Source organism: Chelonia mydas, chromosome 13, assembly GCF_015237465.2.
Source record: "Chelonia mydas isolate rCheMyd1 chromosome 13, rCheMyd1.pri.v2, whole genome shotgun sequence".
NCBI lineage: Eukaryota > Metazoa > Chordata > Testudines > Cheloniidae > Chelonia > Chelonia mydas.
The window spans coordinates 22,611,394-22,637,770 of record NC_051253.2 but is presented as its reverse complement, the minus strand read 5'-3'; the positions used below and the strand labels follow the sequence as shown (position 1 = coordinate 22,637,770).

Below are 26,377 nucleotides of genomic sequence, written 5' to 3'. Positions count from 1 at the left end.
CCTTCCCCAGTGAAGGAAAGTTCATCTATGCCCCAGATATACTTCCAAAAGTTTGTTGTCTTTAATCTTAAACATGATAACCCCTGCTGCCTTTGTTTTTTTCTGTAACCCCCACAACCTATTGATTAGCATTCTGCTCAGACTGTCAATGGGTGTATATTGTGAACTAGACAATACTCAGTTTGCACATGACCAGCTAGAGGGAGAAGCGTCTCTTCCCCCTGGCCCGACAGAAGTATGTGGATCACCTTTTAGTGACTGCCTATCTCTCACACCTAGGGAACACAATTTTTAGTATACATATGTAAACTCCCATGTTTTCTATACATACTGCTCACGATGATTGTGCTGACCAGCATGACACAGGCTTTCATTAGAGACCTTACACGACTGTCTTTGGCATACCAGTATATAGACCACAGACCTGGGGTATCCCTACAGCCCTTATGCAGCACACCTGTGCCCTCTGCCAGCTGGCACAACTGGGTCTCAGGCAATTAGAGTAATTTTCCAAGCGTCCACACAGGGGACTAGGCTGAACTAAACTGCAATTTGTTAAATCAACCCGATTTTAATTCCCTCCCCAGCTAGTAAGTCCTGGTCTCTAGCGCAGAAACACAAGAAGAATCAAACTGCTCCTGGGCTCACAGGAGTTGCAGTGACTAGAGGTGTCAGCAGGCAGCCTCCTGCTTGCTGCTGAGAGGGGGGACAGTGAACAGCAGTAGGGCAGCTGAGCTCGGCCTTTCCCAGTCCATGTTGTAAATGCTCTCATTGACTCTGTGGCTGGAACGGGGGTTTGTCTACTAATGACTTTGGTGCTGGAGGGATGTTTGCTTTAAGAAAAGCTATTTCTCCACCGGGTCATTGTTCTTCAGACAAAGGGGAATGTTTTCTGCTTGTGACACTGGTGGTTTCATTACTTTCACTGCCAGCAACTGAAGTCATGCCAGGAAAACTCCACCAAGCCCATGAAAGGATCAGTCATTGTTAGAGCGGCAAAGAGTCCTGTGGCACCTTATGGACTAACAGACATATTGGAGCATGAAGTGGGTATTCACCCACGAAAGCTTATGCTCCAATACGTCTGTTAGTCTATAAGGTGCCACAGGACTCTTTGCCGCTTTTACAGATCTAGACTAACACGGCGACCCCTCTGATACTTGACAGTCACTGTCAGGGCACAGTTTGGGGTTAAGGCAAGAACCATGGCATTACTGGCATTATTTGAATCCCGACTGAAATATTGTGCCATGTGTAGTTACTGTGCCATTAGCGATTGTTTCTTATGGAGGATGCAGCTTGTGGTATTGTGATCACTTACAAATAAAAATTATCTCCTCTGTTTCTGTCCCTCACCAGTGCTGCATAGACAACTTCGAAGAGATAGTCAAGCTTCTCCTCAACCACGGGGCTAATGTCAACGCAAAGGACAATGAGCTGTGGACTCCGCTGCATGCAGCAGCTACCTGTGGTCACATCAACCTGGTGAAGATCCTAATTCAGCAGTAGGTGGCCCCTGCTTCCTCTTTGTGTGTCTCTCGGTGGGCCTGAATCCATGAGGTGCTGATTGTGAGCGCTCAGTAGCTCAGAGAGAAGCAATTTCCACTGCTGTTGGCAGGAACTGAGATCACTTGGTACCTTGTAGGATCAGGCTGAAGGTGCTTGTTGGCCAGGTAAAGGCTGCATGTTGATAGGAAATGATGCCTGGGTTTGACGAGTAGGGAAAGAACAGGAAAAACCAAGGAGAAAACAGTAAAACAGAGGGTGACCTGGATCAGTTTGCTTTGAAGGGGGCAGGCGCCTGTCTGGCCAAAGCCTCTGGATTTGGATTTCAATCTGTCACATGTGGCTTGTTGTCTGTTGGCTGGATGTGTGTAGTTCACCTTTCCTCTATGCTTCCAGGCTTCTGCTCACAGTAGGTGGACCAGGAGCAAAGGAGCAGTAAGAGGAATAGCCAGAAAAAACAAATGACAAAGGGTGAAACTCATCTCTGTGCATAGGGTCCCCACAATGCCCTACGCACCATGCCAGTCCTTCAGCCAAGGCTAGAAACACTGACAGAGGAAGTACAAGGTGTTCACGTAGCACAAATGCTATAGAGAGCCAAGCTGCATCACACAGGTCACTAACACTGGGCCTCCTACCCACCCCTGCCTCGAGCACTTGGGCGAGGGCCCTAATGTTTAACCCCTCGTGCTCTCTGCACTTGGGTGAGCAGGAGGCCCAGGGTTAGTGCGTAGCATAGTACAGCTTAGGGGTAATCATGCTAAATTGTACTTATCTGAAGGGAGGCTAACGAGGAGGTGTCAATAACCATACAGTTGTGTCCCCAGGTGCTGTCTGTAGCATGAATACCTTGCACTTTCTGTATTGAAAGCTGTCTCTCGCCTCGGATGGCGGTTGGGCAGGCTGAGATGAAGCCCTGTATGCTAACATGCTGCCCTTCACAAGCTGTGTCTGTCTCCCCTTTCTCTACGCCCGAGACCAGGGGTTCTCAACCTTTTTCTCTCTGAGGCCCCCCCTTGACATACTATAAAAACTCCAGGGCCCAGCAGGGGTGGGGATGGCCTTAGGGCAGGGGCCTCGGTCATAGGCATAGTTTAACTTCTATTTTGGGGGGCCCAGGGCCAGTGAGACTCGACCCACCTCCACATGGTGGGGTCCAGGGAGGGAGTGACCCCTCCACCCCCTGAGTCACCTCAGCAGGCCACCCAGCCTGTCTGGGTTGTGGGGGGGGGGGGGGGGAACAACCAAAAATTATAACTCAAAGGTGGGCGGCTTAGCTCAAAAAGTTTGAAAACAGCTCACGGTGCAGGGAAGGGTTAGCTATGGACTGTGTGCAGGCATGGGGATAGCTCAGGATGCAGGGAGGGGGTAGCTAGGGGCTGTGTGTGGGAAGGGGGGTAGCTCAGGGTGCAGAGAGGGGGTACCTGGGGCTGTGTGCACACGGGGTGGCTGTGGGTGCAGGGACAGGGGTGTCTGCAGGCATGGGGGTAACTGAGGGTGCAGGGAGGGGGGTAGCTAGGGGCTGTGTGCAGGCTGGGGGGTAGTTCAGGGTACAGGGAGGGGTAGCTGGGGCTGTGTGCACACAGAGGGTGGCTGTGGGTGCAGGGAGGGGTGTGTTTGCAGGCAGGGGGGGTAGCTGAGGGTGCAGGGAGGCGGGTAGCTAGGGGCTGTGTGCAGGCAAGGGGGTAGCTCAGGGTGCAGGCGGGGGTAAACTAGGGGCTATGTGCAGTCGGGTGGGTAGCTCAGCGTGCAGGGAGGGGAGTAACTAGGGGCTGTGTGCAGACGGGGCAGGGTAGCTCAGGCTGCAGGGAGAGGAGTAGCTGGGGCTGTGTGCGGGCAGGGCGTAGCTCCGGGTGCAGGGAGGGCGTAGCTTCAGGGTGTAGGGAGAGAGTTATTAGGGGCTGTGTGCTGAGAGAGCTCCCCTGTGGTCCCTGTTCCCGCAGGGGTCTGCCAGTCACGGAGCCATGTCTCCCGACCTGGGCGGCTCTTACTGGCTACCTCTGCGCTGCTGCGGGAGCAAAGGGGGCTGGGAGCTGAGGAGCAGCTTCAACCCAGGCACCAGCAGGAGATGAGGGAACCCTGCCGCTGCCTGCTCCATGGCACCAGCCACAACAGCAGCTGCCCCGCACTGCCCGGCTCCAGCTTCCCACCTCCGACCTGGCCAGGGAGAAGGGAGAGGAGATTGCGGGGGGGAAGTGTGGAGCTGCCCCCGGGACTGCCATGCTCTTGCGCTGCAGTTGGGGGGGGGGGGCGATGCCCTCCATGTCCCCAACTCCGCCCATGGGCTCAGGGCTTCTGCCCCCCAGGGAACACCAGGGCTTGGCGTTCCTGGCTTCAGCCCCTCAGGGGACGTCGGGGATCGGGCTCTGGGTTTTAGCCAGGGGGCCCCGTTGTCCTAGACTACTGCACTGCCAGGTGGGAGACTTGGGTTCAAATTTTGGCCCCTTTCTTGGGCAGAGGACTCTGTCTATAAGGAAGATAATGAAGCAATGCTTCATGACCTTGAACAAACCCGTCCATTGCTGGGAGCTTCCTGCAGTTTCCTTAGCCTATAATTAGGCTTGGAAAGATTAGATTTTTATTGGTAAATGTCAGTTTCACCATACACACACATTGACTAAAAGATGTTTCCATCAGTAATAACTGAAATTTATAGATAGGCAAAGTGAGAAAACGCTGATTGAGAAGTTATTAAAGTTTGATTTAAGGATATTTACTCTGTGTATTTTGACATGTGCTGTTGACAATATGTGTTTTAATAGTTATAAAGCTGTCACTTTATGAATCTTAGCATCTGCTTCATTAAATAATTGTTGTCTGACCCCCACAATTTTCCGCAACTGTGAAAATGTAAATCGATAAAAATAGAAAAAAAATCTTAAAAAAAACATTATCTGTTGAAATAATTAAAAAATTAAAATGGAATTCAGCCAGGCATAGCTCTAATGTTTGGGGCAGCTATATATGTAGCCTCAAGGTTTGGACAAGCCCAGGGATAAAATTGGTGGGAACCTGAAAGTTTTGGGGAGGGAGGTTAAAAATGGAGTGCAGAAATAAATGAAACGTAGGAATGCATATTGCACTCCGGCTGAGACCTGCAACATCCTTTCTTGTGAAAGGATGTAGCATGAGGGATAACAAGCAAGCATGGTCGGACTGGGGAGCTGGGAGCATCTGTTCTGGTCCATCCCATTCGGGGGGGTGCAGGGTGCCCTCTGTTGACTCAGACACTGGCAAACCAATGCTGTAGTAACACTGCACCATGGTCCATGTTCAGAAGATGAGTTGTCAATTGTATCTTTCTAAGGATGAGGGATGACAGGTTTTCTGCAGTTGGCATAGTGTGGGGTTTTTGTGATCAAAGAAAGCTTCTGCAACAGGTGTCTCAGATCAAAGGGTTTGCTTCGACACTGCGTCACAAGGCTTTGGTGTCTGAATAGAGAACCCAGAGACCACCAAAGGTAGCAGCTTCCAAAGGATGTCAAGTCCTATGCTTTGTTAGTTGCTTAAATTAACTCTAATACATTGCAAGTGTAAATTATATTGTAATTTGCTCTGCTGATGTGAAAGAAAAATGAACAAGAATAAAAATGCTGGTGGATGCTGTCTGCCTTCCTTTAAAGGCTGTAACTACCACAGATCAAGCCTTAGCTATGTTATAATATAAAATACACAACCAGACTTCATAGAGGTTGAACACCGACAGGGATTACCCTGTTAGATCAGAATAGTATTCCATTTCCTTGGGTATTCAGCCTCCGACAGCAACCACTATAAGATTCAGAGGAAGATGCAAGAAACCCTGTAATGGACAAGAGACAAAAATCTGCCCAGAGAGGAATTTACTAGTTTAGTCCACACCTACATTCCCAATAACCCTCTTGGCACTCAGAACTTTTCAGTGAGGACCAGCAAGCCAAGTGTCCACTGACTAAGGATTTGTTAATGGCTTGGTGCGGTGTTCCAGAAGGATGTGCCAGTGGCTCATTGTGAGATGTTGCTTCTGGCACCGATGGGTCGTTGGCCTGTTCCTTCCTAAAAGCGCAGGAGAGGCTGCTGGAGACATGCACAGCCCAGATCCACTAGCCCCAAATCCCGTAGAGGAGGCTCAGTGTGCTATGAATACATCTACTCCAGGACAGGTACCTCCCCATGTCAATCCTTCATAGGTCCCATGGACACCGCCTTGTATATCTTTGTGTCTGTCCAATCCTGGAGGTATTTGGGCACCAAATATGAGACATTACTATTAAAACCCCAGCTTGGTCTTCAGAGGACTCATCCCAGCAGCCATGACCTGTTGGATATTGTCTGTTATAGGGCAGCATCTGAGCTTCCCTTCCCTTCTATATATATTGGTGCCTCTTCCTCATGATGGACTTTCTCTTTGCAGTGGGGCAGACTTGCTGGCAGTAAATGCAGATGGAAATATGCCATATGATCTCTGTGAAGATGAGCAGACCCTCGATGTCATTGAGACCTGCATGGCATACCAGGGTAAGGAAGAGTGGGAATACTCAAAATACATTGGAAGTGGGTTAATAAAGTATTGAATCATGTTTTTGTGTTCTTCGGCGCTTGGTACTCCTATTGAGGAAAGTAGAAGTCACTGCACTGCATTTCTTCTTGGCAGCTGTTGGAAGCCAGACTTTCATGGGCCTAATCTATAAAGTCCTGAATAGTAACCCACGGTAAAGGACTCTATCCAGCTACCAATCCTCTGATCCATACAGCCCCCCTTAATGGGGATCATTATCGCAGAGCCCGTGCTGTGAAGGGACTCATCTGAAAAGACAACCTTAGATTTTGAGAGAGAGAGAGAGAGAGCTGCTTTGGAGGAGTTTAAAATCTGAACCTGGATCTGAGTTTAGCTCTTCGCTCTGGACAGGCTATCTAGTTTACCTTTCCCCAGCCAGAGCTTAGGCTCAGAGGGGCACTAAACCATTAAAGACCCCAGCCTAGAGAAGAAGAAAGATGAACAAGCAGCAGTGGCTAGAGGGCTCTCTGACAGAGAGAAGACTACAGGGACTGCCTGTCTCTCCCAGGCCAGGGTCAGGCTTGGATTGAGTGGAACTTACTCACACCTTGCAAGGAGAGAACAATGTTTAGACAAGACCCAGGCGCACAGGCCTTTTGTTTTGTTTTATCCCTTTGCGCTGTACCTTTGGGTGAATAAATAATGCTTTCTTTTGAAGAAGCTGTCTGTGGGTTACTTTAATCAGCTACTCGTCACAGACTCCTGGTGGTAAAGGACTTACAGGTGCCAAATATAGCTGGGCCTGACTCGTGATCATGGTTTCGGGAAATGGAGGCTGCAGCCCAGTGACGCAGTCTAAGAATGCTAAGCTGCATGATTCCATCCCAAGAGGTGTGGTGCACCGTCACCGGAGGGGTGCATTCAAGAGGGACTAAGTGTCTTAAGCATAGCTTACCAGGTAACCATGATTGGCCTCATCCTAGTTGCTAAAGCTGTGGGTGAGGAACACTTGCTTCGCATCTGCCTATCTACTAAGGTCTGTTTTGGCGCCCATCACTATAGAATCTCTCAGTACAGTACTTGCATTCTGTCCTCACTATGCCTGGCTCGAGCCACTGCTATTACCCCTTCAGTTTTCATAAGCTGGTTCTCAGATGGTAGCATCATCTGTTCATGTATTCCGTACTCATTTAAACACAGAGCCCTCTGTTGCTACCATTGAAGTCAGTGGGAGTCTGGTTGCTGAGTTTGATGGGAGCAGAACTGGGCTGGGGTTGTCGCCTGTCTGTCAGAAGGGTATATGCTATACGGATTATGTAATCCCCCATTTTCCTATCTATAAAAGGGGGAATAAGGACAGCCCAGGGAATTATAGACTGCCCAGCTGAATTTCAGAACCCAGAAAGATAATGGAACAAATAATCAAACAGTCAATTTGTAAGCACCTAGAAGATAACAAGGTGATAAGTAACAGTCAACATGGATTTGTCAAGAACAAAGCATGTCAAACCAACCTAATATCCTTCTTTGACAGGGTAACAAGCCTTGTGGATGGGGGGAAGCAGCAGATGTGATATAGCTCAAGTTTAGTGAGGTTTCTGTTTCTATCTCACGTGACCTTCTCATAAACAAACTAGGGATATATAGCCTAGACAAACCTACTATCAGGTGGGTGCACAACTGGTCGGAAAACAGTACTCAAGAGAGTAGTTGTCAATGGTTCACAGTCATGCTGGAAGGACGTATTGAGTGGGGTCCCTCAGGGATCTGTCCTGGGTCTGGCATTGAGAGTACAATTATAAAGCTTGTGCATGATACTAAGCTGGCTGTGATTGCAAGCTTTGGAGGACAGGATGAGAATTCAAAATGATCTTGACAATTTGGAGAAATGGTCTGAAATAATGAGGATGAAATTCATTAAGGACAAATGCAAAGTACTACTCTTAGGAAGAAATAATCACTTGCACAAATACAAAATGGGACATGACTGCCTAGGAAGGAGTACTTAAGAGAATCTAGGGGGATTATAAATGGATCACAAACTAAATATCAGTCAACAATGTAATACTGTTGCAAATAAAAGCAAACATCATTCTAGGATGTATTAGCAGGAGACTTGTAAGCAACACATGAAAATTAATTCTTCCACTCTACTCAGCACTGATAAGGCCTGAACTGAAGTACTGTGCCTTGTTCTGGGCACCACACTTCGGGAAAGATGTGGAGAAACTGGAGAAAGTCCAGAGGAGAGCAACAAAAATTATTAAAGGTCTAGAAAATGTGACCTACGAGGAAAGATCGAAAAAAATTAGATTGGTTTAGTCTGGAGAAAAGACTGAGGGGAAACATTATAACAGTCTTCAGGTAATAAAAGGTTGTTATAAAGAGGAGAGTGATATATTGTTCTCCTTAACCACTGAGGACAGGATGAGAAGCAATGGGCTTAAATTGCAGCAAGAGAGATTTAGTTTAGACATTAGGAAAAACTTCCTAAGTGTAAGGGTAGTTAAGCACTGGAACGAATTACCTAGGGAAGTTGTGGAATCTCCATCACTGAAGGATTTTAAGAACGGGTTAGACGTACACCTGTTAGGGATGGTCTAGATAATACTTACTCCTGCCTCACTGCAGGGGACTGAACTAGACGACCTATCAAGACCCCTTCCAGTCCTACATTTCTATGATTTCTTACCCTTCCGGAGCTGCAATTTTTCTCCCTTGCCAAGTCCCTTCCCTGTGTAACATACACATAAGCAGTGACTATCCTATGGCAAATAGCAGGGTGGATGAAATAGCCCATAAGTTCCCTCTGAGAATGGGGGCCTGCTTCCTGAGCACAGAGAGGGGAGTCTCCCTGTCAACCATGCAGCACATAATTACCTTCTGTATAGATGGCCAAGATGGTCCCTTCCATTAGGCTTGCTGGAAATGTGGGTCAGGAATGAGGCTACCTCTGAAAGGGGTAGTGCCTCAGCTCAAACTTGCTTCTAGCATGCAAAGGGTTAAAGAAACAGTGGTTACACCATCAGTCCTCAACCTGTGCAGCTAGCTGCCTATGAGCCACCAGGGTTTGATAGCCTTTCATCTTTCTGAAGCACAGAAGCTGAGTTTCTGTGTGGGGGGCTTAAAATTGAGCTCCTGTTTGCTCTGCACAGGCATTAAAGACTCTGGCTCTTGTCCCCAGGGTAGGATTTTGGTGGAATATCATTCTCACGCCATTAGGAGCACTATTAATCTGGCTGTGCTTTGTAGGTACTGAACGGATAGAGTATGCCAAGTGTTCTGACTGATGTTCAGCATGCAGATATGATCAGACAAGGAATTTGAACCCAATTATTGCTGTTATTTACTGGGTCAGGAGAGGAAAAGAACATTTCCATTTCCTTTTCTCCCTGTTAACTACAGGCATCACACAGGAAAAAATCAATGAGATGCGGGCTGCCCCGGAGCAGGCCATGATCTCTGACATCCGAGGTCTGATTGCAGCAGGACAAGACCTGAACAGGACAGATATTCAAGGTGCTACATTGGTGAGCAGAATTGCTACAGTATCCACCCTCGTCCATCCCTGCAATCTGTGTGAATTTTAGGAGGCTGTTGGTGGTCTGTGTCCTTTGTTAATCTCCAAAGACAAGTACAGTGTGAGGAGGTAGAAGGCTAGTGGTTTCTATTTTAGGTCATCTCCTTTGAGCAACAAATGGTGTCCATGAGTAAAGACTTTGCAATTCAGGGCCTGATCTCACTCCCACTGGAGTTAATGGCCAACTGATCTGTAGGAATTGCCGTAAGAGATCAGATCACTGGCCTATCTTGTCCGGTATTCTGTCTCTGATAGCGGTCCAGTACCAGCTGCTTCAAAAGAAGTCCCACAATGAAAGTCCTGTACACTCCAATGGAAGCATGAATTTTGGAAAAGTCTTTGGGCAGGTTGAGTAGAACAATTCAGTAGTTCTGTTATCACTCCTAATCCCATTAGCATCTGATCTGACTTCTACTGAAGTGAGAATAAAAATCCTCATTGACTTTAGTGGGATCAGGTGCAACTGAAGGATCTGACCCCATATCTTTTTGGTTGCCCCAAAGGAGTCTGTTTGGCCTCTCACTTAAACTTTCCCAAAAAGCTAGAGTGCCCTAGTAATACTGTTTTTTAACTGTAGTGTATTGTAGCCTGTGTGGCTGTGACTTTGGTAATTTGACATTTGAGTTCAGAGGTATCTGAGAAGGCTTTGGTACCTACTGGCCCACCGAAGCAATTCCGGGCCCCAGGACAGAACAGTCAATGGGCCCCTTAGAAAGTGATGGCTGAGGTTTGATTCATGCAGGGCGGGCTGGAGCCGGGCCCCACGCTGCTGCTGGCCTGTCGTGGCGTTGCCACATGAATGCAGAGCTGGACCATGTGCGGGCTGGTGCACACATGCACAAGCCACGGACACCGTCCCCCTGACATTTGGGCAGTGCTGCATCTGCCCTGGCTGGTGCCCAGCGAGCTGCTGACTGCGTTACTGGGCGTGCTCTTCCGGCACCGCCAGGGCTTCCACATGCCCACCTGGCTGCCTTCGCCGCCACTGGTACTGCCCCACACGTGCCTAGGAGCCCTGCGATCCACCCAGGCGATTTGAAAGGGCCCTGGGAATCCTGTCTGCCATTACCGCGGCAGTGGCTGGGGGCCTCCGGTTCCTTTTAAATCGCCCAGGCCCCTGGGCAATTGTCCCCTTTGCCTGCCCCGCCCTCTCCGTCAGCGGGTCTGGGTATCTAGGTTACCTGATGTCATTACACAAGTGGCCAAACCATGGCAGTGTAATGAAGTCTCTAACTCTAAAACATTGTCAGTGGGATTCAGAAATCTTTCCTGTATCATTAGTTACAAAATCTGAGGAGGGCAGGCTCTCTAAATAAGACTCTGGTGGCAGTAATCTTTCATGGGGCTTACGTTTTCATGGCATTCTGAGGTTTCTCCTTTTAACTAATTTTCAATTCTTTGAACATCCGGTTTGACTATTCCATTAGCATCACCCAACTCTGGCTTGTTAGGCAATTCTAAAATCTCTGTCTTATCATACCAGCACAGTGGAACTGTTATAATTTTGACAGCTTCCCCCCTGAGAATCAAGCCTGCTTTTACCTTTCAGGCTATTCCTTGTGAAAGTCAAGAATTTCTCACTCACATGCAGCCCCTTGTTGGCCTCATGAAGATATGACCACTGATGCAAAGCCTATAAGAAATGAACTAGCTCATGATGGTTTGAGGGGAAGATGAGATTTGGCACTCGATATATTTTATAATAGGGTGAGGGGATGCAAATGTATATAGTATATCCGATTGTGTATTCCTTTCACCCCCACCTTTGTATGTTGCTGTTTTAGACTGTGACCTCCCTGAGACAGGGACTGTCTGCCTGTGTGTTAGAACAGTGCCTAGCACAATGGGGCCCTGCTCTCAATATTAATGACCACCAGCTTTGAAACACTATTGCAGCTGCCTTTTATTACCTGACAGCCACAAACTTCTAGTCTGGGATGCATGACAGCAATGGCTCGTTTTCATAGGGTGGTGCAGGCAGCTAGCATTTCTTTTAGAAAAGCATTGAATTTTAGTACAAAAATAACTCTTACGTGGATGATAGGATATCAAAAGGGCAAACTGAGCGTCAGACCTCCCTGCTTTGAGTGTGTCCCTTAAATTACACACAAGAGAACACAAAGAAGTCTATAGAGAAGACAGCTGGTATAATTTCATTTCTGTGGCATGATCCACGTTCCTTCTCCATTATGGAATGTGCAGAAAGGAGTAGAAGTTCTCTTTCCCCGTACAACACCACTTGAAATGGAATTATCTCTGTGGGGGAAGGACTGCTGCCGACTTGTATACAGTAAATTGCAAAACAGAGCACGGAGCAGGAAGACGGTATGTTTTGATCAAGGATACAGCAGCAGACACTATGAAGAAAAACTCCCAAAAGAGACCTAAATGTCCTCACAGAGTAGGAAAGATCCTGTGATTAAGGTTGCATCTGAAGGACACTCAGATGCAGTTTGTGCTCTTTGTATCAGACGTTGGAGACCAAAATCTGAAATGCAGATTCCCTGAATTGCAAGCAGTCAGGGATTTAGATGTCTAAGTCACTTAAATTGTGAGCGCAAGTAACAGCATGTGCAAAACTGTGGCCACAAAAATAGAAGTGTGGCTATGGCCAGACTGAAAACTTGGTCCTAGAGATCCATTCCAGAACATCTCAGAAGAATGTCCTCTTCCCCCATTGTCATAGAATGTGCAGAGTGTCCTTTAGCTGTGATCCTCCACCCCAGAGCTGGCTGCATTGTGGGGGTGCTGCATGCTTATAGTTTGTGAAGCACTGCGGAACCTTTTGAGATAAAAATGCAAAATGTTGGGGGAGGGAGGTGTTTAACTCCTGACCACAGACGCCTGCCACATTGCACCTAGCGTCACAGTACCTTACATTTCTCTCTCCATAAATAGTTACAGATGGTGATGTCATTTTGTTTTGACATGTGTGAAAAAGCACTTACATGTTAAAAACCCTTGGAGGACATTTCTTAGATCAGCCCAAAGACCTTCAGTGGCAGAAATTTCCCTAAACACATTGATGACACTCCAGGGTCCAAACAGACTCCCCTGGAAGTTGGTGCAGTGTCTTGTCATTCACGTCAGTGGGCACTGAACAGCACTGCTGTTTTTTCTTGGTCTAAACTCAGACACTGCAGTGGCATCACCTGGGTTACTTGGTGAAGAAGGAAGTTCATGAGCCTTAAACAGCAATTCATACTCTCTGTTCCTGGTCTCTTAGCTGCACATAGCTGGGGCTAATGGCTACCTGCATGCAGCTGAGATGCTTCTCGACCATGGAGCACAGCTAGACGTCCAGGACTGGGATGGATGGGAACCTCTCCATGCTGCTGCCTTCTGGGGACAGGTAAAGATTTTTGTTGAAAGTCTATTTTGTGCGGCTGGTTCACCTCAGAGGGAGGCTGGGGCAGCATTTCAAAGCAGAGGATGAGTGCTCTGGCCAGAGTGCACGCTCCCTTTGTCCGCAAAATCCAGGTGCTCTGTGGGTACAAGCAGAGCAAGTGTATTGTGTGGGCACAAGAAGTCCAAACAAGTGCCAATAAAGCCTTAATAATGCCAAGATTTGCTCCCCCTCCCCTCCACACACTTACACCATCCAATATTTTGAATAGGGCATGTATTGGAAAACTACTGTTTAGGATGGTTTTCGAATGCTGTGAAATGTCATTGGCACTGTTTCTTGTATCCCTCCACCTGTAAAGCCGGAGTCCTAATTACCAGCTTTGCAGGGCTCAGAAAGCCCTAAAAAAGACCTAAAATAGCTTTTTAGACATCCACATGTTACGGCTTTAAAGTCTGATACCTCAGGCTCTCCCAAGGGTAGAAATGAGTGCAGGTCCCACGGATAAGCTGGGAATCTCACTGTGCCAGTGTTGGAGGGTTGGAGTGTGTTCTCTGCCTGTACATGTACGTACAAGGAATTGATTTGTTCCTAGTATTTTCCCTCCAACTCCCACATCTCATGGATCCCTATCTGCTAGTACCATTCCTTTGGGTGTGCGTGCCAGAGACCATTGCCGATGGACACACTGCCATCCTGGCAAGTAGACATGGAGTGGATTTACTCCCAATTGTGGGGTCCCCGCCCATGGGCTGGATGCATTGGGCGGGTGGGGGGGAGGTATCTAAGCTCAGAGTCTCACTAAGACCCTGGTGATTCTAAGCGAGCAGCTTTCCCTGGGAGAGCTGGTGGGAAATCTCCCAGTGGTTGAGCTGGTAGGAACTGTGCTTAGTCTCTTGTGTGGAGAACACTCATACACCCACCAGCACAGCTGGAGATCCTGGTGTCTGTGAATCACACACGCCACTGCTCCATAGCTTGCTTGGTCCCTTAGATCACATGCAGCTACTGATTGCCTAAACCAGGGCTGTGAATATTGCTTTATTTCCCTTGCTGCAGATGCAGATGGCAGAGTTGCTGGTGTCCCATGGGGCCAGCCTGAGTGCCAGGACGGCCTTTGATGAGATGCCAATAGGTGAGTTCAAATTCTCTCCTTTGTAAGGGTATTTCTAATCTTGGCTAAATCCCTGGGATTTCTCCAAACAGCACAAAACAACCAGGGAGTCTCTGAGCCAGCTGGAGTTCAGGGCTGAAATTTTTAAAAGTGTGATTTTTTTTTTTCAAGTGACTTAAAAGCATACGTCCCATTGAAAGTCAATGGGACTTAAGAGCGTAAGTGCCTTTCAGTCACTTCAGTGCTTTTGAAAATGTTACCTTTGCTCCTGAAGCATCCGCCTCTCCTCCATACACCCCTGCCCACATGGCCTCCCCGTCTCCAGCTCCCTCTCCACCTGTCCGCTGCAGAACTGTGAATGGTTTGCTGCTTTTCAGGTCTTCTGCATCTACTCTGTGCAGCCCAAAGAATGTGGTTTTTATTACCCTGGTTTGATGTGGCCAGATTCCAAGCCAGTTTGGTGTGGAGTGGGAAGGGGGGAGATAGGGAAGTCTGATACCTCGACTTCCAATCTCCATTTCTAAGAGTCCTATCCCCAGCTGCTGACCTCCTGTCATTGTGTGTCCACGGGAACAGGAATTGGTTAAATACAGAAATTCTCAAAAGGCTTCTTCCCTTCCCCATAGACCTCCATTTGATTCCAAGAGTCATCCTACATTTCTAGAATATCAAAATATAAAGCAATGATCAAAACATCTCTTCCCCTTTGTGACGTGAGGTACGATGCACTGCACAGAAGAGAGGGATCAAGTCAGTCTCTCTGGCCAATGCAGAGCTAAAATCCACAGAATATTCTCCAGCGCTTTTTTCCAGTCCTGTTTTAGGTGCCCGAGACAATGCTGCTTCCACTAATTGCCTTAGGGATTGGCTTTCCTGTTCTGCTTAAATTTTCCTTCTCAATTCTATTCCATTATCTCTACCAAACTGTGAAGACCAAGAAGGCACAGCTTTGTGGGTGGCGCAGGAGAGTCTAATTATGGTAGTTCTCATACGTGCTCCCTCTAGCCCCCATACCCCCTGTTCCAGTCAGCTGAGTGTATTACATTAGTACAGCCCTGCTCATGGCTTGGTTTGGTTTGTGTGTGCCTTAGACTTGTGTGAAGAAGAGGAGTTCAAAGTGTTACTGTTGGAGCTGAAACATAAGCATGATGTGATCATGAAATCTCAGATGAGGCATAAGTCCTCCCTCAGCAGGAGAACCTCCAGCACGGGAAGCCGAGGGTGAGTGCGAAACTGATCTTCCCACAGATCATGCTACACACTAGACTGGAGAGCACCCTTGCGGTCCCAAACCTGAAAGCAGACTACCCAGTATGCAGTGTAATCAGATACAAAGCTGTCTGCTCTGAAGTTCAGTGGACTCTCCAAAAGGCTGAAACTGGGCGAATTGTTCAGTGAGCTTTTTTTTTGGAGATTGTGCTGCTTCTAGAAAAGTAGGCTCCATGATGCAGTGCATCAGACACTGCTGGAAAACGTAGCAGGTGATAGGGGAGTTTCCCACCTCCTAAATTATTGGTATTTGTTCCATCATTGATTAATGCTTTGAAAAGATCTTTTCTTGCATGATAGCTCTAATGACTGGAGATGTGGGGAAAAGTGGAGGTATAGCAATAGGTAACATAAGGACAGAACCCTGATACTCTTCTGCAAGTTGACTGAACACACAGTCTATCTAGAATATTCTTTTTCTGTATGAATTTAGAGTAGCAGTTCTCAAGCTATGGCCTGCAGAACTCCAGTGGACCAGTCCACAGGTCCTCTCCTAGAACAAAACTAACGGATAAAGCTCCAGGGGAGGCTGGGTGGAAAGCTGTCCACTAGCAGAACTGTATGTGAGATCTCATCTTCTGAGCCCAAATCCTCTTTGAAAAATTCCTTTACCATTTCTATGCTTCCCTTTCCTCCCTGTAACATGAGAGTTAGGGACCTTTTCTACCTCACATGGGTGCTCTGAGGTTTAATTCATGTTTGTAATGTGCTCCTAGACACTGATGGAAGACGCTGTAAAGTGCAAGGAGGATATGAAGGAGCTCCCTCACTGCCCCATCTTGCTAAAGTCTCTGCTCCCTGCTTCTCTCCTTCAGGAAGGTGGTGAGGAGGGCAAGTCTTTCGGACCGAACCAACCTTTACAGGAAGGAGTATGAAAAGGAGGCCATTGTCTGGCAGCAAATGGGAACAACGGAAGAACAGAGAAACGCAGGCTATGCTGGAGAAATCATGGAGGCTCGATCTGACCAAGAGAACACAGATCCAGTAAGGAACCAAACTCATGTTCTGCTTTCCTATCAAAATTCATAAAGAGCCTGAAACCAGAGATGTGAATGGGCATGTTGATTATCAGTACTTGGACATGATGGTGATGGGTGTTGTGTGAGAACCTAGATTATCTTAAAGACAATGTTAAGGGCACACATTTAAATACAAGGCCAGATTCTGGTTCCAGCTACGCTGGTGTAAATCAGGAGTACTGCTCTGGAAGTGAAAGGAACGATGTGGGATTCACAACAAAATAAATGAGGCCAGAATCTGACCCAAAAAGACAGGCAATTGCAAAAACTCATGTTCTCATATAATTGTGTGTATTTTTATGTGCATTTAATAGACATTATGTAGCTGCAATGTGGGTGGGCCAATGTTTCTAGAAGAACTTGATCTTGCACTCTCTGGTTATCTTTATTTAATTCAGTTACCAGTTATGTTGAACTAACATAAGGTGGGGTTTTGGGTTTTTTTGCATTTAATTGCCTTGTTTTTTAAAAAGAAAGCCAACGTGGAACTGTCCTTCTATGTTAATATTTAACTGGTCCCAGTTAGGATTTGAAGTTCACACATTAATTAAATAATAGGGCTGGGGGATAAGTAATTTCACCCCTTTGCTGCTACTCTTTGGCTGCAGGAATGGATTAAAAGGGACCGGCCTGGACTCGAAAGCTGTGGAAGGGATGGCTTGTATACTGGGAGCTGCTTCTCTTTAATGTTTTCTCATTACAGAATTCGGAGCTGGAGAAGTCTATGCTCCTTCCTGAGTTAGCAACCAAAAGCACACAGAGTGACCCTCAGTCCTCCCTCCAGAATGGACTCAGGACACCGGCCAGTAGTTACCAGTACTCGGTTTCCAACGGGGATGTCTGGAAAATGCACACAGCTCCAGACTGTAATACAAGTCAAGCACTGCCCTACAGCAGCCCTGGTGTCCCCGACTCTCAGCAAATCTGGTGTGGCTACAAGGATCGCAGTCATCAAACACTTTCTGAACTGAAGCGGCAGCGGGCTGCAGCTAAGCTGCTTAACCACCCCTTCCTCAGCACCCACTTTGGCACCAGTGTGAGTGGGGTGGTTGAGAATGGGGGCGAGGCCAAGGAGCACCTGATTGATTCCAGGACTTCTCCCTACAGCTCCAATGGGACATCGGTTTATTACACAGCGTCCAGTGGCGATCCCCCTCTCTTGAAATTCAAAGCTCCCATGGATGAAATGGAGGAGAAAGTGCATGGGTGCTGCAGGATTTCCTAGTGTCATCCATGTCTCGCCTCAGAGGAGACTAAAAGTGGGTGACCAGGTTAGCTTTATTATTGTGGATGGGCTGTTTCCATCCCCACATGGGGAGAACTCAGTTTAGTTACATAGGACCTGATGGTGCCAGCCTCATTCATCTTGAATAGTACCTTACCCGGCCAGTAACCCCGCTGCAATCAAATGAGTAAGGCTGGCAGAGTGAGGCCCATAGTGGAGAAATGAAGTACACGTCCTCACGTGCAGTAAAAAAAAGCTACCCCACTCTGCCTCACGGCAGTGTTATGAAAGGGACAGTGGGGGGCTCTCCACTCTAAATCATGAAGGGTCTTTGAAAGACAAAACCATCTGAATTAGAGTCCTCCCTTTCTGAGCCTCCTGCTGGGAGCCACCCAGCTTCTGGAATGCGACACACTGGGCCTGCCTCTCACTCGTGGATGTGATAGGTGTATCCCTCGAGAATGTGTGGTCAGACCCCTGCCTTTGTGCAAACAGCCCAGGAGTTGCAAGTGCAGACTTTGAAACTTTGGTGTATTTCGTTTGCTTACAAAAAGGTGAAGCTGGGCACATCCCCAGTGCGTGTACTTCGGGAAGTTGTGTGATGCCTGCATTGTGGCAGCCGACTGTCAAAAGCTGCAAACCAGTTTGTGTCCTACTGTAATTGAAAGCAGGGGCTGTGCAGCGCCATTGGGTTTGAAGCAGAACTCCTGATGGAAATCCAGTAGAATAAACTCCGCCAATAAAATGCTGACTGACAGGGTCAGTAATGGGATAAGAACAAATTACTTGTATTACTAAGACCCTTAGATTAGTGAAATCCATTCATTTTTAACAATCTCACCTTCCCTGTTGGTGCTGCTTTTTACTCTCTATGCTTCACTCAGCTTAAAAACTAGAATGGTCTCTGTTGCTTTCTGTCTCTGCTGCACTAGCAGAGTGCTATTGTATTTGGGTTGCCAGAACCGCAGGGCTCTGTTTAAATTAGGAAGGAAGGGGAAAGAAATACCTGCTTCCAGTAAAAATGGCATGGAAATATTTCCAGCCTCACTAGGTTTTGACACTCTTGTGTGTGAACCTGTGTTCTTGGGGCTAAGCTGCTCGAGCATCTAAATGTGTCAATGCTAAATCGTTGCTTTTGGTTGTTGAGCATCACAGTAGGATGGAAAGTTTTTTACATTTTTTCCCAGCATTCCAGTGTTTTTTCAGACCCTATGCTGGGGTCACCAGCAGCAGTACGGTAGCTGCCAGCAAAAGGCTCAGAAATAGCTATCTTGTATGAGAGAGAAAGTGGCTTCTTTCACTGAGCAAAAGCCAGCATGCAGCAATGAAGTTTGGAGTGGTCTAGTGAAGTGCGGTTGGATAGGAAGCCGGCAGCATGTGTTAACTGTGTGCCAGGCTGCATTTGAGGAATCTGTGGCTTGGTGTAACAAGGGGTGTGCGATTGGCAGGCCAGTTTCTGCAATTGCCCTTCAGGGAGCAAAACCCTCACCTGAATGGTAGGAGCAAGGAGACAGCACCTATCAGCAGAGCATCAGCTCTAGGGAATTGGACACGACAGTCCAGAATAAACAGGCAAAATCTTCACAAAATATTTTAAGTTGCATCTACAATATATTTGTCTGCACAAAGGGGCCATTGCACACAGTCTGCATCTGTGAATGTTTGTCTTATAGGTGCAGTGTAGGCCCCAAACTTGAAAAACACAGGATTGTTTGGGTTCCTGATGCCACCCTGAGCCATCACTGGGTAGAATCCTGCTTACAGCACTGTATCTGTGCTCCAGCTAAGCATCTGCCATAGACCATGGAACTTCCATGCATCTTCCTCTCTTTCCAGCTGCTATTTGAGAGCAATACTGTATTCCCTTCTGGTAAGGGACTTTAAATGTACCTTTCTCTTCTCTGACTCCTCCCCACCCATCCTTTCAACCGTGTATGGCTTGGAAAACAGGAGACACTGGCCTAAAGATGAGGCAGCATGTTAGTGAAGCCATCCCACAACTAGAAACATTGTTCCATCTCTACAAGGGAGATTAGCAGTGTGTTAGTGAGACATGTATGGTGTTACAATGAACAGGGGCTTTTTGACAGTGGTGGGATCCAGAGTTGCACTATCCTTATATGAGGGAAAGGAAGCAAGAGGGAGCTCCACTAGGTACAAGCAGCATATCAAGTTGTCTGGAGGGCTTACACACTCCTTGCTTTGTTTACTTCAGAGTTGAATTTGATGTCGCACTTTTTTGCATGGAGCCTGTGTCTGCAGTGCCATATCCAGTGGCATAGGGATTTGGGCCCATCTCACCCTCTGCTGGAGAAGGCAGGACATTGCACATTACAGTATCTGCACCCCCCAGGCAGGGGAGATGGGCATCTGTTACCACAAGGAAGGTGCCAGGGTGTATTGGCAGGTGTTGGAGCTTCCTCTCAGGCTGACGCTTTAGTCTTTTGGACTCTGACACTCCACTTATCCTTCCTTCCCATTTTCTCCCTAAATGAAGAGAATTTTGGCATAGGGGATAGAAAGTCAGATCAGATTTCAGAAGGTCTGTTACAGCGAAGGCATCTTTTCCTAATGTATTTAATAACATACCCAGTCACTCCTCCCCATTATCCCAGGGATCCTGCCTGACACTCCTGCCCCATTTTCAAAGGGCTGACCTGCTATTCCTGTTCCATTTCCTGATGCCCTGCCTGCCTTGGCACTCCACTGCTGCATTGTTTGAACTTGTATGATAACCTTAGAGGGTGTTTGGTTTTTTTTATTGGGCCATCAGGGAGCTTAGCTTCTATTCTCCCAACTTAAAGGAGTTGAGCAGATAATTGAAGAGTCCCGTGCAGCTAACTCTGTTGGAGGGTGTATGTAGGTCTGGTGGTGTCATATGGTTACCCAGAGTTCCAGGGAATGGAACACATCAAGTTTTCTGAGACAGTCTTAGCAACTGTAGCCTCGATATCATGGAATGAAGATGTTCCCCTTTTACTAGGGAATGTCCTTTTCCCATTACCCCCACTGGAATGAGAATCGCTGGAGCAGAATTATCCTGGTGCTGCTGCACATCAGTTGCAGCCGATGCTAAGCTTTGAACAGTTGTGAGCTGTATTCCCAGTGATAGATGATATCAGGTCATGGCCTGTTCCTTCTCACTCACACCAGCCATAAATCAGAAGTGACTCCAATGAAGTCCGATTACACTGGTGAAAGTGAGAGGAGTATTGGGCTTTACATCTCATTCCAGCCAATAGAAAGCAGACACTTGAATGCGATGGAATTATATAGTTTGGGGCTTGCTTTCATTGACAGTGGTTAGTTACTACACTAAAGCAGTGTGAACCCAGCGTAATGTAGACAAATAGCTCTGATGCATCAATATGACATCTCTGATTAACATAATCTCCAGGATTTCATTATTCCCGCTAATGTTGTGATGTCTAACTAAGCAACAATGGCTTTACTATTGGGGGTGTGGAAGAGATGCTACATGCTCTAGGTTGCACAAATATTCCCTTAATTGGATTGCTGTAACATTGCAACCATAAAATTGGCCTTAGAGCTGCTTAATGTGGCTGTTATGGCTCTGGGGCTGTAAATATAACCTTGGTGATAACTTGTAATTTATCTCCAATTTATCTCAGAATGGAGAAGAGCCAGAAACTAGTGAATGCTCCAGGAGCTGCACCAGGGCAGTGATGAGCTTTACCTACCATTGGTGCATGTAGGGATTTGGGAATGGGATAGTCAGTCTAGGGTCCTTTCCATGGCTACTTAAGGATGTGAATCAATTTGACAGCTTGGGATAACAAGGGCATAAGTGACTTGTTGGCTGGAATGCCCAGAGGGCCATGGGACACCAGCAGGGATACATGGGCAGGGCGTAGACAACTTCAACATGTGTGTGAAGTGATGATAGTAAGCACTGAATGGATAACTCGGAGCACAAAATGGGGTCTTAATCCACCGGCAGGTATTTATTTGGTAGATGCAAATGCAGGTTTTCACGGATAGGATAGGTGCACAGGCACTTCTGTAGATATATTGCAAGTGCCCTCCTTTAAGAATATAGTCCTTATTCATTTTTAAAAAGCACTATAGCTACAACAGTGATGCTAAATCCTGTAATATCTAGCACTTGGGGGCCATTCCAGTAGGATGCTTTGATTATTTTGTGGCATACAATAGCTGACACTCAGCTACTTTGTTGGAGATTTTAGTGCCACTAAAAAGTTGAGATTAGAAACCATCTCAGGATTTGCATGTCTAGCACTTAGGTTAGTAGAAATTTTTTCTTCTCTTTTAGCGTTCTGTTCTTGGCCCAACATTCAAACTCTGTTCCCCCTAAAGCCTACACAGCTGTCTAGCCCTGCCTCTTTGGTACAATCCTCTCCTTCGTGCATGTTCCCTGTAGGCAAGGGTAGCCTGGCTCTGTTAAAATCTGAGTATCAGTGGGGAAGCCAGTCAGACTCTAGCTTTCTTAGACATGAGCCCAGGGTGTAAATTTCAGATCCACCTTTCCCCAAGCTTTTGAGGAGGTTGAATCCAGTCATCATCCAGTTATTAGTCACCACACCCTGAGAGTTGTGTATGGGCACAACCTTACTGCATGCAAGCCTTCATGATATACTGGGCCCTAGGGCTGCTAGCAAGCTAATGAAGAGTTGGAGGGAGCTCCAGCTGCCATACTAAAGGACCTTCTTCAGATGCATAATAGTGCCTGGGAGCAGTCTCTGCCAGCTCTTGATCCAGCCAAGCAATATGCATAGCAATAGGCTATAAATTGTTAGAGATGGGCTTGAACTATAAAGTTAGGTTCTCGTTTCAGACCTAGATCCAAACTTTCCCCTTCAAGATGTTGACATTTCTTGTCCCATTTGAGCTCTTAGAGCAAGGCCTCAGTATGGACCTGGATCTGAATTTCTTCCACAGTTTTGAGCCTAGTGTTCTAGCTTGGGCTCTGATGAGATGTTACACAGGGCAGAGCCTCCCCTGTGTTAGGGAAGGAAGGGGATGATGGTCACAGGGAGAGTTCAGGTAAATAGCAAGAATGAGACAGGGCAGTACCCAATGGGTATGATGAATTCTGTTAATGCAAAGTGGCTTTTCGCTGATAAGTTTGTAGGTAGATGTGAGCGTTTATAATCCCCTAAATTGCATTGAGCCTCATTCTTAGCACGCTTCACCTTGATGTTGGGCATCTGTTCCCGCAGCCTTCTGTGTTGAAACATATACTGAAATAGGAATACTCCACCGGGGGAAGCCCTAGAACTATTCTTTAAAAGATCTCAGTGGCTTAATTGGGGTCAGCCTGCCTCGAGGTGTTCTCCCTGTCTATGGGTATATCTATGTATTACCAAGCTAGCTAAAAATAGCTAAGTGCACGTGGCTACTAGAATGCGGCTACTCTGTACAGCTGGCTTCAACTGTTTTGACAAAATGGCTTTTCAAAGGAAAATCTTTTTTTTTTCAAATGTTCACTTCCTATGAAATTTTTCAATTTGAATTGCAGATTTTTGTTTTGCTTCTTTTGTTCCCCCATCTCTCTTCTCTGCTTTTCGAGTGAGAGGAGAGGGAATCTTCCCTCCCACCCACGCACCCACCCCCAAAATTGTATTTGAATTGAAATAAAACAGATTTGCAGCAGTCCTGTGATACCTGGAATAAAAGCATAATGAGTTCTAGTTGTGTTAGTTTGGGGCCATGGTCGAAGTTATACTCAGGCCTGGCATACAGCTGAGTTTCAGCTCTGGCTCCTGTCCACTGGCCATGACTTGATTCCAACATCAAGTCCGGTGCCAGCATTAAAATCTTTATTCTTTCTCTAGCTTTGATGTCCTGGTGCAAGCATTATGAGCACTAAATGTTCTTCCTAAAGTATTATCTTACTAGTAACTGGCTGATTTATAAATGAAAACTTGTGTAAGGTGAAAACTCCAGGTTAGCTTTGTTCTTCTCGGGTCATAAGGGTACACAATGAGATCCAAGTCCTTGTGTATTTTAGCAGATGGTGTTGGCACATCACATTCTCTCCACAAAAAATGTTTCATTGTTGTACAGTAAGTGCCCAAACACAATGGCAGTATTGCGAGCTGCAGTCCATTACTACAGGACACTGTAATTTTTCTAAGGCTGTAAAATGGGGTTTGGAGTTACTGAGCAGTTTCCAGGCCTGATCCTGCTGTCTTCATGCAGGTAAAGCTGCCAGTGTGTAGTTGCCTACACGGGAAGAGTATGCTTGGATTCTTTATGGGTGCATCTGCTACTGCAAACTTACAGCTTCTAATTCTCCTCTGTTGCAGTTCTATTGGTGGTAGCAATGATGGAAGGTCTAGAAAGAAGAGTCAGGCATTTAAGTTAGCTGGTGTTCAATCCCATGCCTGAGCCCAGTCTATACTCCAGCCTCCACCTGAGCCAGTGGAGAACAGGTTTTCAAATAGCCAGTGTGGATACACCCTTAGTTGAGCCTTATCTGACTTCTCAGCATCTAGACTGCAATGTTGTCGTTTTTTCCAGGAGAAGGAAGCAGTAAACCAACTTCAGTGGCATTTGTAGGCCTGGTACAGCTAGGTTCGGCTGCTGCATATCCAGGACATATCAAAAGGATGCCCAGCCGTCTGCAATAATTCATGACTCCATTGAGCTGTAGTAAATGATGTACAAATAAAACTTGACAAAATGTATTTTATGTGAAAAAATAATGTAAGAGAACTGTATATTGTATTAGCAGCTTTGTGTATAAAAATGGCATTTTGGCAATCAGAGTAATATATTTAAAACTTTTTAAAAAAGGATATTTGATATTGTATGGAATTAACTTCATATTGCTACTGTAAGTATGAAAAGATGGTTTCTTAACATGTTGAAGCAATGCATTAAATATCAAACTGTACGTAAATCTCATGCCAACAGGATAAGTATGACAGTATTAGCATCTGACTTCTCAGTGTCTTTAATAGAATGATTGAATTTTTTAATTTAAAAAAATATATTAAATTTCTTTTGATAATACCAGGAACTGCAGATGGGGGTCTTTATTTACTGGCTTAATATGTTTGAAATCTATGGCATCTGATTTTTAATATAACAATGTACCACCACTGTGTGGACTGTACCTAAATGTGTTTCCTCCTCTGATGCAGCCATGGGCTTTGCCAACATAATCTGTCTGGAAGAGCTAGGCAGGTGGATAAAATGCAGAGAGCTTAAATCAACCAATGATCAACAGAAGTGAGCTCTTAGGATGATGGGAATTGACTAGTATTCAAGCCCATGGCCTGGTGTCCTTAATTACCAGATTTAACGTTGCATGGAGCTTTGAGCTCATGGTGGACTCCTCATTAATCCTGTACACGCAGGTTGCCACAGTAGCAAGGACTTCTTTCATACATCCTCAAATACCCAGGAACCATCACCCTTTTCTTCCACAATTGAGGACTCAGCAGTTATGTTTGACTCAGTGCTTAATTTGTGCCAGGGCTGAGCCCCAGCACCTCTGGGTTTGGCAGTTCAGAGCCCAGGCACCTCTGAGCTTGCCACATCAGTTATAAAAGTAAAATATTGCTTAAGCCCCAGAACATAATTGCTTGAGCACCGGCACCTCTTTCATAACAAATTAAGCACTGCTACAGCTCTCTCTACTGGAGCCTGAGGGTAACCATCACAGGTATAACAGGAGCAATAAAAATCACAAACCCCTCCCCACCCCCCATAATGAACAGGCCAATGTGCAGCTGTCATGCTGGTTCTTCATCAATTCCACTGTCTGTTTGCTTCAGGAGAGGGGCTATTATCTCTCTGCAAGTTTGGGAACAGACCCTTGCAGAGAGAGGAGGAAGAAAAGGAATTAAGCCTCTTAAGGCTTGTCTTAATAGGAAAGTTTTACCAGTTATACCAGTAGAACATTCTGTATGGACACTTTTTTCAGCTTTGCTTATATTGGAAGAAGAGCATGCACACAGTTACACCAGTATAACTTTCCTGTATAGATAAGCCCTGGAGTGAGGGAAGATGTGTAAGTCATCCCTCCCTTGATCACAAATACCAGCAGATCCAGCCACGGTAAGGGCTACAGGAGTTTTCTACTGCCACTAAGGTCTTGTCTTCACTAGGAAAGTTAGCTTGACAGCTGAAAAATGCACCCATGTTAACTAATGTGTTTAAACTGTAGTGAAGACAAGGAATTGTAGGTTGAACCAGTGGTAACCTACCTGCGGGGAGGAAGGGTCACATGCCCCGCCCCAATCTCGCGCGGGGGAGGGGGAGGGGGAGGGAGAGGAGGGGGAAGGACATTGCTAAGGACTTCTGCCCTTGGTGCAGGGAGTTTGTTTACAAACAAAGAAGGAGTGATTAAGATTATTTAATTTAATGGGAGGCCTTTTATTAAGGATCCTTAGGTGATCTTGAAAGTATTCCCAGGCACTCCAGTTAAAAGACATGAAACAAAGGATAGGAATAAATGGTCCATTTTCAGAAAGAGAGAAGTAAATAGAGGTGTCCCCAGGGGTCTGTACTGGTCTGGGGTCAGTGGTCTTCATCATATTCATAAATGATCTGCAAAAAGGGGTAAATAGTGAGGTGGCAAAGTTTGCAAATGATACAAAATTACTCAAGGTAGTTAAGTCAAAAACAGACTGCAAAGAGTTACAAAGGGATCTCACAAAACTGAGCGACTTGGCAAGAAAACAGCAGATGAAATTCAGTGTTAAATGCAAAATAATGCACATGGCTAAATATAATCCCAACTATACATACAAAATGATGGTGCCTAAATTGCTACCCATCAAGAATGAGATTTTGGACTCATTTTCAGTATTCCAGAAGCATTGTTTCCAGAGTACTGCAAATGTAAGA

General features: G+C 46.3%; 1 protein-coding gene across 2 annotated transcripts in view; it reads left to right on the top strand.

Moving 5' to 3' along the window:
- Nucleotides 1-24,538, top strand: part of PPP1R16B (protein phosphatase 1 regulatory subunit 16B) — a 102,705-nt gene extending 78,167 nt beyond the window's left edge. For both annotated transcript variants that reach the window (XM_037915876.2, XM_043527025.1), the window contains exons 4-11: nucleotides 1,360-1,505; nucleotides 5,900-6,003; nucleotides 9,389-9,513; nucleotides 12,790-12,915; nucleotides 13,969-14,044; nucleotides 15,115-15,244; nucleotides 16,108-16,276; nucleotides 17,015-24,538. In XM_037915876.2, the coding sequence (XP_037771804.1) occupies nucleotides 1,360-1,505; nucleotides 5,900-6,003; nucleotides 9,389-9,513; nucleotides 12,790-12,915; nucleotides 13,969-14,044; nucleotides 15,115-15,244; nucleotides 16,108-16,276; nucleotides 17,015-17,536 (1,398 nt within the window). In that variant the 3' untranslated portion in view covers nucleotides 17,537-24,538. The remainder of the gene's footprint in view (nucleotides 1-1,359; nucleotides 1,506-5,899; nucleotides 6,004-9,388; nucleotides 9,514-12,789; nucleotides 12,916-13,968; nucleotides 14,045-15,114; nucleotides 15,245-16,107; nucleotides 16,277-17,014) is intronic.
- The last annotated feature ends 1,839 nt before the right edge of the window (nucleotides 24,539-26,377 follow it).